This window comes from Symphalangus syndactylus, chromosome 10, assembly GCF_028878055.3.
Source record: "Symphalangus syndactylus isolate Jambi chromosome 10, NHGRI_mSymSyn1-v2.1_pri, whole genome shotgun sequence".
Taxonomy (NCBI): Eukaryota; Metazoa; Chordata; class Mammalia; order Primates; family Hylobatidae; genus Symphalangus; species Symphalangus syndactylus.
The window spans coordinates 107,479,298-107,494,160 of NC_072432.2; the positions used below are offsets into that span (position 1 = coordinate 107,479,298).

Sequence of the window (14,863 nt, forward strand, 5' to 3'; positions counted from 1 at the left end):
CAGGTAGAATGGTGATCATTCAAAAGTCAGGAAACAACAGGTGCTGGAGAAGATGTGGAGAAATAGGAACACTTTTACACTGTTGGTGGGACTGTAAACTAGTTCAACCATTGTGGAAGACAGTGTGGCAATTCCTCAAGGATCTAGAACTAGAAATACCATTTGACCCAGCCATCCCATTACTGGGCATATACCCAAAGGAGTATAAATCATGCTGCTATAAAGACACATGCACACGTATGTTTATTGTGGCACTATTCACAATAGCAAAGACTTGGAACCAACCCAAATCTCCATCAGTGATGGACTGGATTAAGAAAATGTGACACATATACACCATGGAATACTATGCAGCCATACAAAAGATGTGTTCATGTTCTCTGTAGGGACATGGAAGAAGCTGGAAACCATCATTCTGAGCAAACTATCAGAAAGACAGAAAAGCAAACACTGCATGTTCTCACTCTTAGGTGAGAATTGAACAATGAGAACACTTGGACACAGGGTGGGACATCACACACTGGGGCCTGTCATGGGGTGGGGGGAAGGCGAGGGATAGCATTAGGAGATATACCTAATGTAAATGACGAGTTAATGGGTGCAGCACACCAACATGGCACATGTATACATATGTAACAAACCTGCACGTTGTGTACATGTATCCTAGAACTTAAAGTATACTAAAAAAAAAAAAAAAAGAAAACACTACCTTTCAGGGAACATTTTAGCCACTCTACCACAATACCTCACCAAGTTGGCTGGGAAATCCATGGGCAGTGAAGTGATGAAGAAGCCGTCTTGGAGTAAGTGCCCAGCCCTGTTCTCTCCTCCACTTGGAAAGCACCAAAATCAGCAAGGCCTTGAGACCACCAGCAGGTGGGCTCTCTGCAGAGAGGCTGCTCTGTCCTTTATCTTAAGAAATTGACATTAACTGAACTCCCCGCCCAGAACAGGAATGGGTTTCAGTGCAACATTCTCAAGACAGCTTCTAGTGAACTCTGAATTTTCTCAGCTTTTAACATCATTATTTATGTGTTTATGCCATATGTTATAGATTTAGAATAATGTATAAATAAACCAAATTAAAATAAGTACAGGAAAGCTCCAAAGGAGTGAACAGATTCTTCACTTTTTCTGTAACTTCATTCTTCTTAGTGTTTCCAGGGTCTTCTTTATCTCCTCTGTGGCTGCACTGTATTAGTCTGGGTTCTAATGATACATGATTTATTATGAAGAATTGGCTCATGAATTAGGGAGGCTGAGAAGTCCCACAATCTGCTGTCTACAAGCTGGAGACCCAGGAAGCCAATAGTGTAACTCAGGCCCTGTCCAAAGGACTGAGAACCAGGGTAGCCAATGGTATAAATCCCAGTCCGAGGGTAGGAGAAGATGAGATGTCTAGCTTAAGTAGTGAGGCAGGAACAAGGGGGCAAATTCCTCCTTCCTCTGTCTTTTGTTCCATTCAAGCTATCAAGGGATTGGATGATGCCTGCCCACACTGTGGAGGGCAATCTACTTTACTGAGTCCACAGATTCAAATGCTAATCTCATCCAGAACCATCTTCAAAGAAATACCTATAAACAATGTGTAATTCTGGGCATCTACTGCCCAGTCAACTTGACACATAAAATCAACCATCATATATATAAACTGAAATTTTTGCAAGGCATTTGCAACAAACGTAACCTCTTCACATGTATTGTTTCCAAGGTAATCTTAACTCATATGTAAGCCAATTTATGTAATTTTCAAAATATACTTTAATATATACCATAGATCATATAAGGAGAAAACTAGAATAATGCTTTGTAGACAAGCCTATATTTATCAGCTGTAATTTGAAAGATTTTAGTTTAAAGCTGAGTGAAACATTGTAGTAGACTTATTCTTGTTCCAAAGTATTCACGCTTCTTATTCCTTGCAGTGAGCGGTCGCTTTGGGAGGAAGAGGCATCTCCACCCCTCTGACATTAAGAGTGGTCACGTGACTTCTCTGGCTAATGACATGTGAGCAGACCGCATGATTGTCATGTCTGAGCAAGAGGTTTCCAACTCTCTTGCTTTTCCCTCTACTAGGAGTAAAGCCTGTCCTGGATAGGGCCTGCTCCTTCAGTTTGGGTACCGGAACGAAGACATGTAGAGCAGACTTGCAGATGACCCATATCTGTCAATATGCAACATGAGCAGGAAATGATTTTTGCTGTAAGCCACTGACACTGGAGTTTTGTTAATACAGCATGACTCCCTTCAGCAAGAACATGTTTTAGTGCTACGTTCTCAAAGTAGCTTTCAATGAACTGTGAATAGTCTTGGCTTTTTAACATCATTATTTATAAATGTTTATGTCATATGCTAAAAAAAATCATTCTTTTGGATTTAAAAAGTTTTAAGACAGATAATTAAGATAAGTTTATTTTCTGAAGGAAACATGTTTTATACTAAATTAAATATTGAAAACCAACAGAAGTGAAACATAGATTATACATTTACAATCAGGAATAATATATATATAACTGCTCCATTTAAAAACCATTCTAAAATTGGATCAAGATGAAGACACCTTCCTCCCCCTCCTCACTCCAAATTCCCAGAAATACAAGAAATTTTTCAAGAGGAAATTCATAATAGTGCTAGAAAACAATAGTTATATTTAAGCAAGGTTGCTTTTTTTTTTTTTTTTTTGAGATGGAGTCTTGCACTGTCACCCAGGCTAGAATAAAATAGTGCAATCTCAGCTCACTGCAACCTCCACCTCCTGGGTTCAAGCCATTCTCCTGCCTCAGCCTCCAAGTAGCTGGGATTACAGGTGCCCGCCACCACGCCTGGCTAATTTTTTGTATTTTCAGCAGAGACGGGGTTTTCACTATGTTGGCCAGGCTAGTCTCGAACTCCTGACCTCGTGATCCACCCGCCTTGGCCTCCCAAAGTGCTGGGATTACAGACGTGAGCCACTGTGCCCGGCCTGCTTTTTTTTTTCTTTTTTTCTTTTTTTCCCCAAAAGCCAGGAAAGAATGCAGGAAGAGAAACCCAAAACTTAAAACACTATTAGAAGAGTCCTGCCTCTGCATCCCTCTACCCACAGCAGCCACTAGTTCAATCATGCATTCTACACAGCTTTTCTGGCTTCTCCTTCTCACTCTTCCCACTTATTGGCTTCTGATTTCTAAGATTACCTCCTAAAACTCTATTTGTACCCTAGTCTTTGTTTCAGGGCTCTGATATTGTAGGAACCCAAACCAAGTCAAGCCCTGATGGTTCCCTAAGATCCAGGGCCTCACTTCTAACTTCCTTCTCTCATTCTCATTCTCTCTCTCCTCCCTCTCCTTCCTCTCTCTCCATATTCTACCCAGCATATTCATAATTAAACTCATCACCATTGTTTCAAACCTGTCTTTCCAACTTCTCATTCATCCAGGCACAAAACCTCAGGTTCATCTTTGACCTTCTATCACATCTCACAGATATACTTAATTGCAAGTCCAGTCATTTCAACTTACTGAGTTCATTCTCATCTTTCCTCATTCTACCCACCTCTGCCAGCTTGGTTTAGGTCTCACAATCTCATGCATGGATATTATAAAAGGTTCTTGACTGATAACCCAAGTTACCTTCTCTCCTTGGTATAATTTATCATCTAACCTTCCTAACCTTCCTGAAGCAAGCTCTGGCAATATTATATAACTCCACTCAAAAAGCTCTTGTGGAGTTCAATGTCTATGCTCCAAAATAAAGCCCTCTTGACCTCAGCCTACCTTTGCCAACAACTTTATTCATTACTCCAAGAGCTTTCCCAATAGAACTACTCACGATTCTCTCTAAAAGTTCCACGTTTTCCCAACTCTGTGGCTGTGCTCTGTTCCCTATATCTGGAAAACTCTGACCCATTTTTCATCATAGTCGAAACCTACCTTGGGTCAAGTGCTACTTCTTCCAAGAAGAAGCCTCCATTGATTCTCCAAATGAAAACATTATCTCTCTTCTGATCTCCTGTAACACTAAATTGTACTTTTCTTGGCACGTTTATCACTTGTTTTAAACTAGAGTATAACTTACATTAAAATGCAAAAATCTTAAATTTGATGATTTTTTACATATATATCAACATCTGTACCACTCTTGTAATCCTCCATCCAGATTAAGATATAGAACATTTCTAACATCCCAGGTTTCTTTGTGCCCCTTCCAGGCAAAACCCCTTTGCAAGAGTAATCACTATTCTGACTTATCTTAGATTAGTTTTGCCTATTTTTGAACTTCATATAAATGTAGTCATGCAGTATACACCCTTTTGCATCTGGCTTCTTTCATCCTACCTCTGATCTCTGAGATTCACCCAGGTCATGCTTATCGTCAATTGTGTATTGTTTTTAAATTATAGAATAGTAATTTAAAAAGCCCACTATAGGGCCATACCACACTCATGTAACCATTCCACTGCAGATGAATATTTTTTAGTGTTTTCACTATTACAAAAAAGGCTTCTATGGACATTTCTGCATACCTTTTGTTGGACATCAGCACTCATTCCTACCCTTAGGAATAGAATTACTGGGTCATAGCTATTTGTATGTTTGGCTTAGAAAGTATTGCCAAACATTTCTCAAAAGTGTTTATATCAATGTATACCCTATTAACAATCTAAAATAATTCCAGGTGCTCCATATGCTTAACACTTGTTACTGTCATCATTTTTAAAACCCCTTTTGATGTCTGTGCTCTCATTTCTATATTAAATTATAACAACAACATTACATAGAGCTTAACATTTCGCAAACTTTTAAACTGTCTAATATCTCAATGCATATTTTCTACCCTTTAATGTAAGCAAGGAGGGTCCTATTATTAACCTTACTTTATATTAGGGAGGTACAAAAATAATTGTGGATTTTGTCATTAAAAATAATGGCAAAAACCACAATTACTTTCGCACCAATCTAATAGATGAGGAAACAGGTTCAGAGAGGAGAGCTTGCTCTCATGACCAGCTTGCTCAAGGTCATGAATCTAGTGAATAGTGGAGACACTGAATTATGCACATCCACCATGGTACATGGCTTATAGTTATAAGGGTACATGTTTTATGTCTGCTAGCTTACTAACAGCTCTTTGAGGTTGAGACTTATTTTTAATGTATCACTACCTAATGAAGGAATGAATGAACTGAAATATAAAACTGTAATTTCTCTGTACATAAAAACTTTACAGTAATTGGTTATAACAACATGACTAAGAAGCACCATCACTTGTTACCTGAATCACAAAGGATTGTATTTCAGATCCACAGATTCACAAATATCCAAATATTTAGTCTCATTTAATGACTTTCTTTGAATATTAAAGGATTAAAAAATTATAAGCCTCTGTTCAAAGGGTTATTTTAAACTCATTTATTTTAACTATTACTAAGCAGTCTTAAAGGTATCAAAAATATTTGGGTTCTTAAATCAACCAAATTCCAGTTTTGTATTTTGTGCATAGAATACCATAGTTAGCATCTTAATATGTGTTGTTTTTTAGTTGTTTTTATTGCATATAACCTAACGATATGCTAAGAAATAAAGAAATAAAGGAAGTACCAATATAAATGTACGTACACAGAAGTTTTACAGTCAGTAGCTTTAGGTAGCTTATTAAAAGATTATTTGATTCATTTAAGTCAAATAATCTTTTAATAAAAGATTTCTTAAGATAGTTTGACATCATCCAACAGATTGTTACGAGGTGTCACTAAATCAGTAGCTATCTGTATCAACAAGCATGTGTTTTAGAAGATACATGGCGAATTACAGAATAATCCGATTACTTTTTATGCTGTCAGAAAGTACAGATGACACATTTAAGCAATCTGACATCCATGGATAGTTAGACCTTGGTGTGCCCTATAAATTACCCCCTTTCATTCAAGAAGAATGGTACCGTGCGTTAACGCCCACTTCCAAGGTGAAAGCGACCACAGACACCTCAGAGTATCCACTTCTTTTTTGTCTATGTATGTTCATCTTTTCAAACATGTTCATATCATTTTATGGGTCTCTAAAACATTTAACTTCTAAAACTTCTTACTTTTGACCTATAAAAATTCATTAAAAGTTTTAAAATACATTTTTGAGGCAGAGATTGTAAATGTAAATCATAGAAATAATTGACCTTCATTATCAGATACTTCATATCAAAACTGACTTTCTATCTGAATACTTATCTCTCTGAGGTGAAAGAATACATTCTGTCTCAATTACTGAGCTCTTTTGGGATGTGAACCTAGCTAAGTGTGCACTGACACATTCCAAGGTGACCACACAATTCATTTGTGGCATACTAAGGTATTTACAACTCAAGCCTGCTGTAAGATACAATAAATTCGTAGGATGCCAAAGGTTTCTGAGAACTTCCTGTAATTCACAGGACATGATCAGACATAATGAAATGTGTTTAATACAAATTTCTGTCTTATATTCAAGGCCAACTTGAGTTTTAGAACAGCAACAAAAAGCTATGCAAGTAAATCCTCTAGATACAATCATTCAACAGTTTTCTCAAGGAAAAACATATTATAGATGTTTAATTATAGCCATATACCCTTTGAACTTGTTTTCTTTCAATTATAGAAAAAAAAATTCACTTTTCAAGTTCAAACATGACTGTTACAACTATGTCGTGTTCCCAGTAGCAAATGAACATACCTCTCATGCATGTAGTCAACTCCCAGCAGCAGCTGGATAAACCATTCTATTATTTGATTTTCTGGAAAGATTTTTCCAGCTTGTTTATATTCCTGAATTTTATCATCCAGATCTCGGCCCTGAAATGAAGAGCATAATCTTTCATATTTTTTCAGCTAATATATTAAAATCAAGCTCATGTAACAACAGTTAATACATAGCAGTCACTGTTTATAAGAAAGTGCCATTCTGTAATTATCACTGACAAAGATTCTCTCTTTAATCAAAGTCTATCCAGGTTCCTTTGAGTACTCTTCTCAGCTCGGCCTCAACATTGACCTATAAAGACTTTAACAAACACGAATGTATTAATAGTTTCTAAAAGCCCAAGGCCACAACCCTAGGATGGTCCTACCCTCCTACCCCTTAAAGTTCCTGCCTGAGAAAACTCAAGGTAGACAGAAGAATTGACTGTTTCTTCCAGCCAATGCCTGAAGATAGGGCTCTTGTCTCCCAATCTCTAAGGAAGGTTAGGAGTCTAACTTTGATGAGCACCAGATAACAAACCCACATGAGTTTACAGGGACCAACCTCCACCTCCTGATTTTTGTAATTTTTCACTTCCTTGACTCTGCTCAGGCCCCTGCTGTTCCTCTTCCCTACTTCCTTATTCTCTCTGAATACCCAGTCACTCTGCACAAATCAGAATGGAGTTTAGCTCTTTCCTCTAGTACCAGTAGTTACTTCATAAAATCTGTTTTAAATGCTTTAATGATATCACTCCAGGAAAAAACCCTTATAAGGAGAAAAGTTATCACATAAACCTTCAACCTAAATTATTTTTTATTGTATTACCTATATATGCACCCACATAAAACTAGCAATAACTTTTCTTACACTTTGAGTTCTATATAATTATAGAATCTTAACATATATAAAACTTAAAAAGGTTGGCCAATAAAATTCAAATCAGTGATATGAATTTAATATAAAGTGATGATTTTTGGTGAGACTAAATTGGTACTTACATTGTGCCTATAGCTGCTGTAGTATAGATTCTTTTGAGTTCGGCATGCCCAGGGTACCATGTGCACTGGGATGACTGAATTCTCCTTTCCTCTATATAGCTATAGCAAAACCCTAAGGAATATTATAACTGTGTATCTATGTGGGGATCCAAGCACATCGTTTAAGCATTTAGTTAAGCTCTATCCTATCACTCACTGGCAATAAGTAAAATAATAATACTTATTATTAAGGCCAAAAACTATGAAAAAAAATGACAAACATCTAAAATAGCCTGGCAGTGTCTGATATAATGCTCTTTCTGAATACGGTTGTACGATGTATTTCAATTGCTATAAAAACAAAAATGTCAAATGCTAAATTCTCTTAGAGAACCCTTAGACCTGATCCATTTTACTGTAAAACACCGAAAAATTAGAGATAATTTGAGAAACGTTCCTCTAAAGAAAAGGATGGATTCAATGTAACTGTGTTTGGTCTTTGCAGGATGCAAAACGCAGGCCCCATAAAGAGTGGGAGAGGCCCTTATCATGTTCATGGGGAGCAAAAGTGGAAAAAATAAGCTAGTCATAGACTACTCATGACAGAGTTGTTGTTAAGATGCAAAGGAAGAACATGTATAGGCAATGAGACAATCCAAAAGAAATTACTTCTAATGAAACAACATGAGGTCAACTGATTCACTTCTTATACATTTTTTATTTCCTTACGGTGCAATGTGCAACTATTTGCTTAGCATTTTCTCTCCTACACAGGGCCATAACAAATCAAAAGTATAGCAAACATTCACTTGCAGCCTAGCTCAAGTACGGTTTCCTGATAGTTTTCTGGGCCAAGGAGAGTGTTCCAAAGCTTGGTGGAATTCAAAAATATGGCGAATTGAATACTTAACTCCTTGTCTAAAAGACTATCATTTCTTTCTCATTCTTCAAACCTGCCTTTATTTCTTCTCTCTTTTTACTCCTAGAGTTTATCAGAATTCTGTTGAGCCATACAAGCTGTACTCTCATGTTTCTATAAATTGCAAAGAACATTTTCGACAATAGATCATTATAACAACCTGTGTAGTAGACATGAAAGGCCTTCAGATGAAAGGTGACCTGCAAATATACAGTTGACCCTTGAACAATATGGGTTTGAACTGCGTAGGTCTGCTTAATATATCAGTTTACAAGCTTATAATATCAGCTTCTAAGCTGATATTTTTCAACCAAACACATATTGAAAATACAATATTTGCAGGAATGGAAATCTGTATATATGAAGGGCTTTTGTATATATGAAGGTTCTGCAGGGCCAACTGCAGGACTTGAGTATGCGAGGATTCTGGTATATCTCATTTAGTTTCTCTGAATACGATAAAACATCTCCAGTGGCGGAAAGACTATTGCCTACATGTTGCCATCTTCTTCCTGAATACCTTCAGAGGAGGAGTGAAAGGAGAGAGAAGAAGATGAAGACAATGATAAAGAAAAATGAAAAGAAAAACTTGCCTTAAAGAAATATCAGTGAAGCTGCCTGCTAGCTTCTTTTTTTTTTAATTATTATTATACTTTGTTTTAGGGTACATGTGCACAATGTATGTCAACCCAATGTATCACTTTAAAAACACCAAAAATAAGCACAATTTTCTCCGTGTACAAAAATTATGGTCCCAGAACCTGTGCATTTTTTAAAATGTGTTAACCTTACTAAGGACAAGCTAGAATTACAGTGGCCACAGTGAAGTTTTAACCCAGATAAAACTGGTCACTTGTGAGGCACATTAGAGAAGAAAGGATCCAACACACCACAAAAGCAATGGGACACATTCTTTAACGGATACACAGAAGTATTAAATATCTAAAATATGAAATGAATCAAAGATTTCCTCTTTAAAAGATTCCTTAGAGAAGTCTAATGGAAAAAATCTTAAGTCTTAATTCACTTCCAGATTAGTGAGCTTTGTGTTATTGTATTTGGCACCTGGCTAAAATTTTTAAATGAATACTACAAGATCTGTTTTTATGTTTATATTTATATATGTCAGTATGTATGTTATGAATGTGTAATATATTTCTTTTTCCTTATGGTATTGCCAAAATTAAGTTGTAAAAGAGAACTATTTAATTGGCTTAAAGAAAAATAAGTGCTTATATAAAATAGGTATTCCTTAAACCCTTAGAAACAAACCTAAAACATTTTTCAAGTTGACTTAATCTTGGATAATCTTGGGTAAATAGTAGCTAATAAAAGTATATTGGCTTGATTAACTCAGGCATACCTTCAGAGTTGTCAGCATTTAGTATAATACAGATGCACAACTCTTCTTCCCTAGGCTTATTTAGTAAAATAAGTTCATGTTATCTCTATGTGACATAGCTTGTCATCAAGAAAAATAACTTAAGGTGATGGCTATTTAATGTCTCATCTTTATGAGCATTTCAAGCATAATTGTTAAAAGCAAGAGTTCAATAGAGGTAAGATAGAATTCCCATGTGAAAAATGTCCTTTCTATACCAGAAACTTTTAACATTCTTACGAAGGATGGGAAAAAAAAAAAAAAAGCCCTAACATGACAGAAATAAAAATTTGCTTCCTCTACAGTTTCTTACTACAGAGAGACTAAAGACAGTTGGGACTGTTAATAAATGTTCTGTGCCACATTGAAAAATGTATTATAAAAAAGTACATGCTCCTAGAATTATAATTCACAGGTTTTCCAATCTGTAGACTGCTGGTATGATATTCACACTTGCTTGCTTCCTAGTGTTCACTAGAAATTAAGGTCATAAAGGGCTAAGAATTCTAATTAAAATATGTAACTAAAATTACTAGAAATAATAAGGAAAAAACTTTATATGCAAGTATACAATATAGGTAAGATGTGCTTTTGGTAAGGAAAAGCATAAGTTATGAGGATGTGTATTGTTTTGTTAAAACAAAAAGAGAATAATTTTTGTTCTAGAGTAGAATGATTGGTCCAAAATGAGAAAGAAATATTTGGGGAAAAAAACTAACTGGATATTAGAAAGTGATATGGTTTAGCGTGTCTCCACCCAAAATCTCATCTTGAATTGTAATCCCCATAATCTCCACATGTCAAGGGCAGGACCAGGTGGAGATAATCAAATCATGGGGGTGGTTTCCCCCATGCTGTTCTCATGATAGTGAGTGAGTCTCACAAGATCTGATGGTTTTATAAGCATCTAGCTCCCCTGCTTGCACTCACTCCATCCTGCTGCCCTGTGAAGAAGTGCCTGCTTCTCCTTTGCCTTCCAACATGATTGTAAGTTTCCTGGGGCTTCCCCAGCCATGCGGAACTGTGAGCCAATTAAACCTCTTTCCTTTATAAATTACCCAGTCTTGGCTATTTCTTCATTGAGAATGGACTAATACAAAAACTCTGTGGAGGAGAAACCTTGGGAAAGAAATTTTACATGTGAATAAGCTAGCTAAGATTAGATGTGCTATTTATAAATTTTTCTAAAAATTAAGCATTAATATCAAAAACACTATGAAGGGAAATTAGAATTTCATCCTTTATGTTAAAACAACTTTTTCTTGAGGTACTGGTCTACTTTTAATAGGAAATTGTGAAAAGGTTTTTTGTTTGTTTTGTTTTTACCTTTTAGGCCAAGGAAATATTCTGCGTTTTGTCAAGATAATTAAGAAAGTCAGTAAAAGAAATGCCATGATGGCTGACTTGCCAAGATGGCTGACTAGAAGCACTTAGTGCATGCTGCTCTCATGGAGAAGAGGCAGAGTGGCAAATAAACACTAATCCTGCAAGTGGATCATACAGGTGGCCATGTTTTGATTCATCAAAGAAGCAACAGCGACCCACAGAAAGCAAAGAAGAGCAAGGCAGGACAGCTGCCCACCCAGGATTGGTGCAGAGCCAGAGGAGGCTCCCAGCTGCAAGGTAAGGATGAGTGAGAGTCCCCAGGGAGCACACGTCTGCATGAGCTTTGTAATCTTGGGCACAGGAGAGGCCCCCAGCTCCCCTGGGCTTCCAGATTGACACAGAGAGCTTGTGGAGTCTGTGCAGAGCTACCACTGAAGCCCACATTGAGCTCCATGAGCCTTGGATCCCCAAGCATGTTGGTACCAGCTGCCATAGCCCTACCAACAAAGGAGCTCAGGCTCTCTTGTGCACCCCTAGGATAGGTACCACATGCACAGTGCTGAGGAGAGGATGAACTGCAGACTGTACCTCATCAGGCAAGGTCCAACCACAGCCACCCCGCTCCAACCTGAACATTCCAGCTGGTCATCGCTCTTCTTTCCTCTGGGATGGAGCTCCCAGAGGCAACTAACAAGCCTGCTGCAATTGCCACTGCTACAGCCCCTGCCCCTGCTGGCCTCCTCAGGCTGGGGAGAGAGTAAAGAATCTAAGAACTGTCACTGGCCTCCAGCATGCCACAGCTGCCATACAGTAAGGTGGCCAGACTGTTTTCCATGCAGATCTCTGAACTTGCTGCTCCTGATTGGGCAGGGCCTTCCAGCTTAGGCCCCCAGAGCAGCTGCGCCACTCCCACCTGATCAGTTAGTGGTGGTTCTGCATTTCTCTGGGGTGGAGCTTCCAGAGACAACTGACAGGCCCTCTGTCATTGCCACCACCATAGTAGCCACCCATCACCCCCAACACCCAGGTTAGAAAGGGAACAAACAGCCTGATTGTTGTTGCAGGCCTACAGCACACCACAGCCATCCTATGGAGAAGAGGCCAAACTATCTTCTTTGGTCTTCCCTAGGCAGAGCCCCCCCCCCCCCCCCCGCCACCTACTCCCAAGCTTGGGCCCACAGCACAGCTGCCCCATCACTAGCTGATCACTCAAATTAGCCATGGCTATGCATTTCTTTGGGGTGGCACCCCCTGAGGTAACTGGCTGGCTGTATGCCATTGCTGCCACTGCAGCCCCACCCCTGCTTCCCCCAAGGTGGGGAAGGAACAAAAAGCCTGATCTCTCCCCAGGGCTGCAGTGCATAGCCTAGGAATACTAAGGCACTCGAGTGGGAATGGAGCCCACACTCTCAGAGCACTAAGAGGGTTGAGTCACATGGGTTCATGGGCTGCAGCAGGAATAGGCATGCCTTTCTCCACAGAGCCAGACTGAAAAGGTATGGTCTATCTCCCTACTTCAGCCTCTGACTGAGGGAACCCTGCAGCCCAAACACCTAACAAAAGAAATGCAGGTACAGTGCCAGTGATTGGAAGGAGTTCCCCCAAGGCCCAGGAGTAAACTTGGTGAAGGGGTCACCTCTCTTGCCACTGCACCACAGAGCAAGCTTGCAAGTGGCAGGAAATACAAAGGAGCCATGCAGCAGAGTAAGAGCCTCTAACAGCAAATATGCTTAAGCTTCATCTACTGGATTGCAGCCCAAACTACAACAACAAAAATGCTTTGCTAATATAACCCCCTATAAGACCAAGGGTAAGAATTCAGCCACAAATAAAGAAACTGCATAGAGCACTGGCCCTCTGAAAACATCCAGAAACGAAGCCAACTAACTGTACTCAATTTACACCACAATTAAAGGAACACCAACCTTCTCAGATGAGAAAGAACCAACTCAAGAGTTCTGGCAATGCAAAAAGCCAGAGTGTACCCTTACCTCCAAACAAGTCCACTAGCTCCCCAGCAATGCTTTTTAACCAATCAAAAATGACTGAAATGACAGACATAGAATGTGGACTCTGGATGACAAGGAATCTGATGGAGATTCAGGAGAAAGTTGAAACCCAACCCAAGGATTCCAAGGAATCTAGTAAAATGATCTAAGAGCTGAAAGATGAAGTAGCCTTTTAAGAAAAAACCAAATTGAGCTTCTAGAGCTGAAAAATTCACTACAAGAATTTCATAATATAATCAAAAGTATTAACAGAAGGATCAAAGCTGAGGAAAGAATCTCAGAGCTCAAAGACCAGTTCTTCGAATCAACTCAGTTGGACAAAAATAAAAATAATTTTTAAAAATGAATAAAACTTCTGAGAAATACAGGATTATATAAAGAGACCAAATCTATGACTCAATGGTATTCCTGAGAGAGAGAGAATAAACAACTCAGAAAATATATTTGAGGATACAGTCCATGAAAATTCCCTAATGTTGCTAGAGAGGATGACATGCAAAACGAATAAATACAGAGAACCTTGGTTAGACACCATATAAGTCAACCATCCCCAAGGCACATAGTCATCAGATTCACCAAGGTCAAGGTAAAAAAAAAAATCTTAAAGGAAGAGAGAAAAGTCAATTCATGCACAGAGGGAAACCCATCAGGCTAGCAGCAAACCTCTCAGCAGAAACCTTACAAGCCAGAAGAGATTGGGGTACTATTTTCAGCATTCTTAAATAAAAGAAATTTCAACCAAGAATTTCATATCCCATCAAACAAAGATTCATAAGTGAAGGAGAAATAAAGCCCTTCTCAGAAAAGCAAATGCTGAGGGAATTCATTTTAACTAGACCAGCTTCACAAGTGGTCCTTAAGGGAGTGCTAAACATGGAATTGAAAGAATGGCACCTGCTACCACAAAAACACACATAGGCACAAAGCCCACAGGGACTACAAAGCAATCGCAACTCTACATAACAACCGGCTAACAACATGATGACAGGATCAATATCTCACATATTAATAATAACCCTGCCAGGTGCAGTGGCTCACACCTGTAATCCCAGCACTTTGGGAGGCCGAGGCGGGCGGATCACGAGGTCAGGAGATCAAGCCCATCCTCGATAACACAGTGAAACCCCATCTCTACTAAAAATACAAAAAAATAGCCAGGCGTGGTGGTGGGTGCCTGTGGTCCCAGCTACTCGGCAGGCTAAGGCAGGAGAATGGTGTGAACCCTGGAGGCGGAGTTTGCAGTGAGCCGAGATCATGCCACTGCACTACAGCCTGGGTGACAGAGCAAGACTCCGTCTCAAAAAAAAAAAAAAAAAGAAGAAGAAGAAGAATAACCCTGAATGTAAATGAGCTAAACATCCCACATAAAAGCCATAGAGTGGCAAGCTAACACCCATCTAACATGTAATGGTACACACGGGCTCAAAGTAAAGGGATGGAGAATGGAGAAAGATTCACTATTCAAACAAAAAACAAAAAAGAGCAGGAGTCACTATTCCCATATAAAATAACCCAGATTTTAAACCAACAAAAATTAAGGAGAACACAGAGGGACATTACAT

At 38.7% G+C, this 14,863-nt stretch overlaps 1 protein-coding gene across 31 annotated transcripts in view; it reads right to left on the reverse strand.

Annotated features, from left to right (window-relative positions):
• NEK11 (NIMA related kinase 11) overlaps positions 1–14,863 on the reverse strand; it is a 327,824-nt gene that overhangs the window by 232,922 nt on the left and 80,039 nt on the right. For 30 of the 31 annotated variants that reach the window (XM_055295453.2, XM_055295455.2, XM_055295452.2 and 27 more), the window contains one exon: positions 6,681–6,799. In XM_055295453.2, coding sequence (XP_055151428.2) covers positions 6,681–6,799 — 119 coding nt within the window. Of the gene's footprint in view, positions 1–6,680; positions 6,800–7,687; positions 7,800–14,863 lie in introns of all 31 variants that reach the window. The other variant, XM_063610746.1, reaches the window with a different exon arrangement.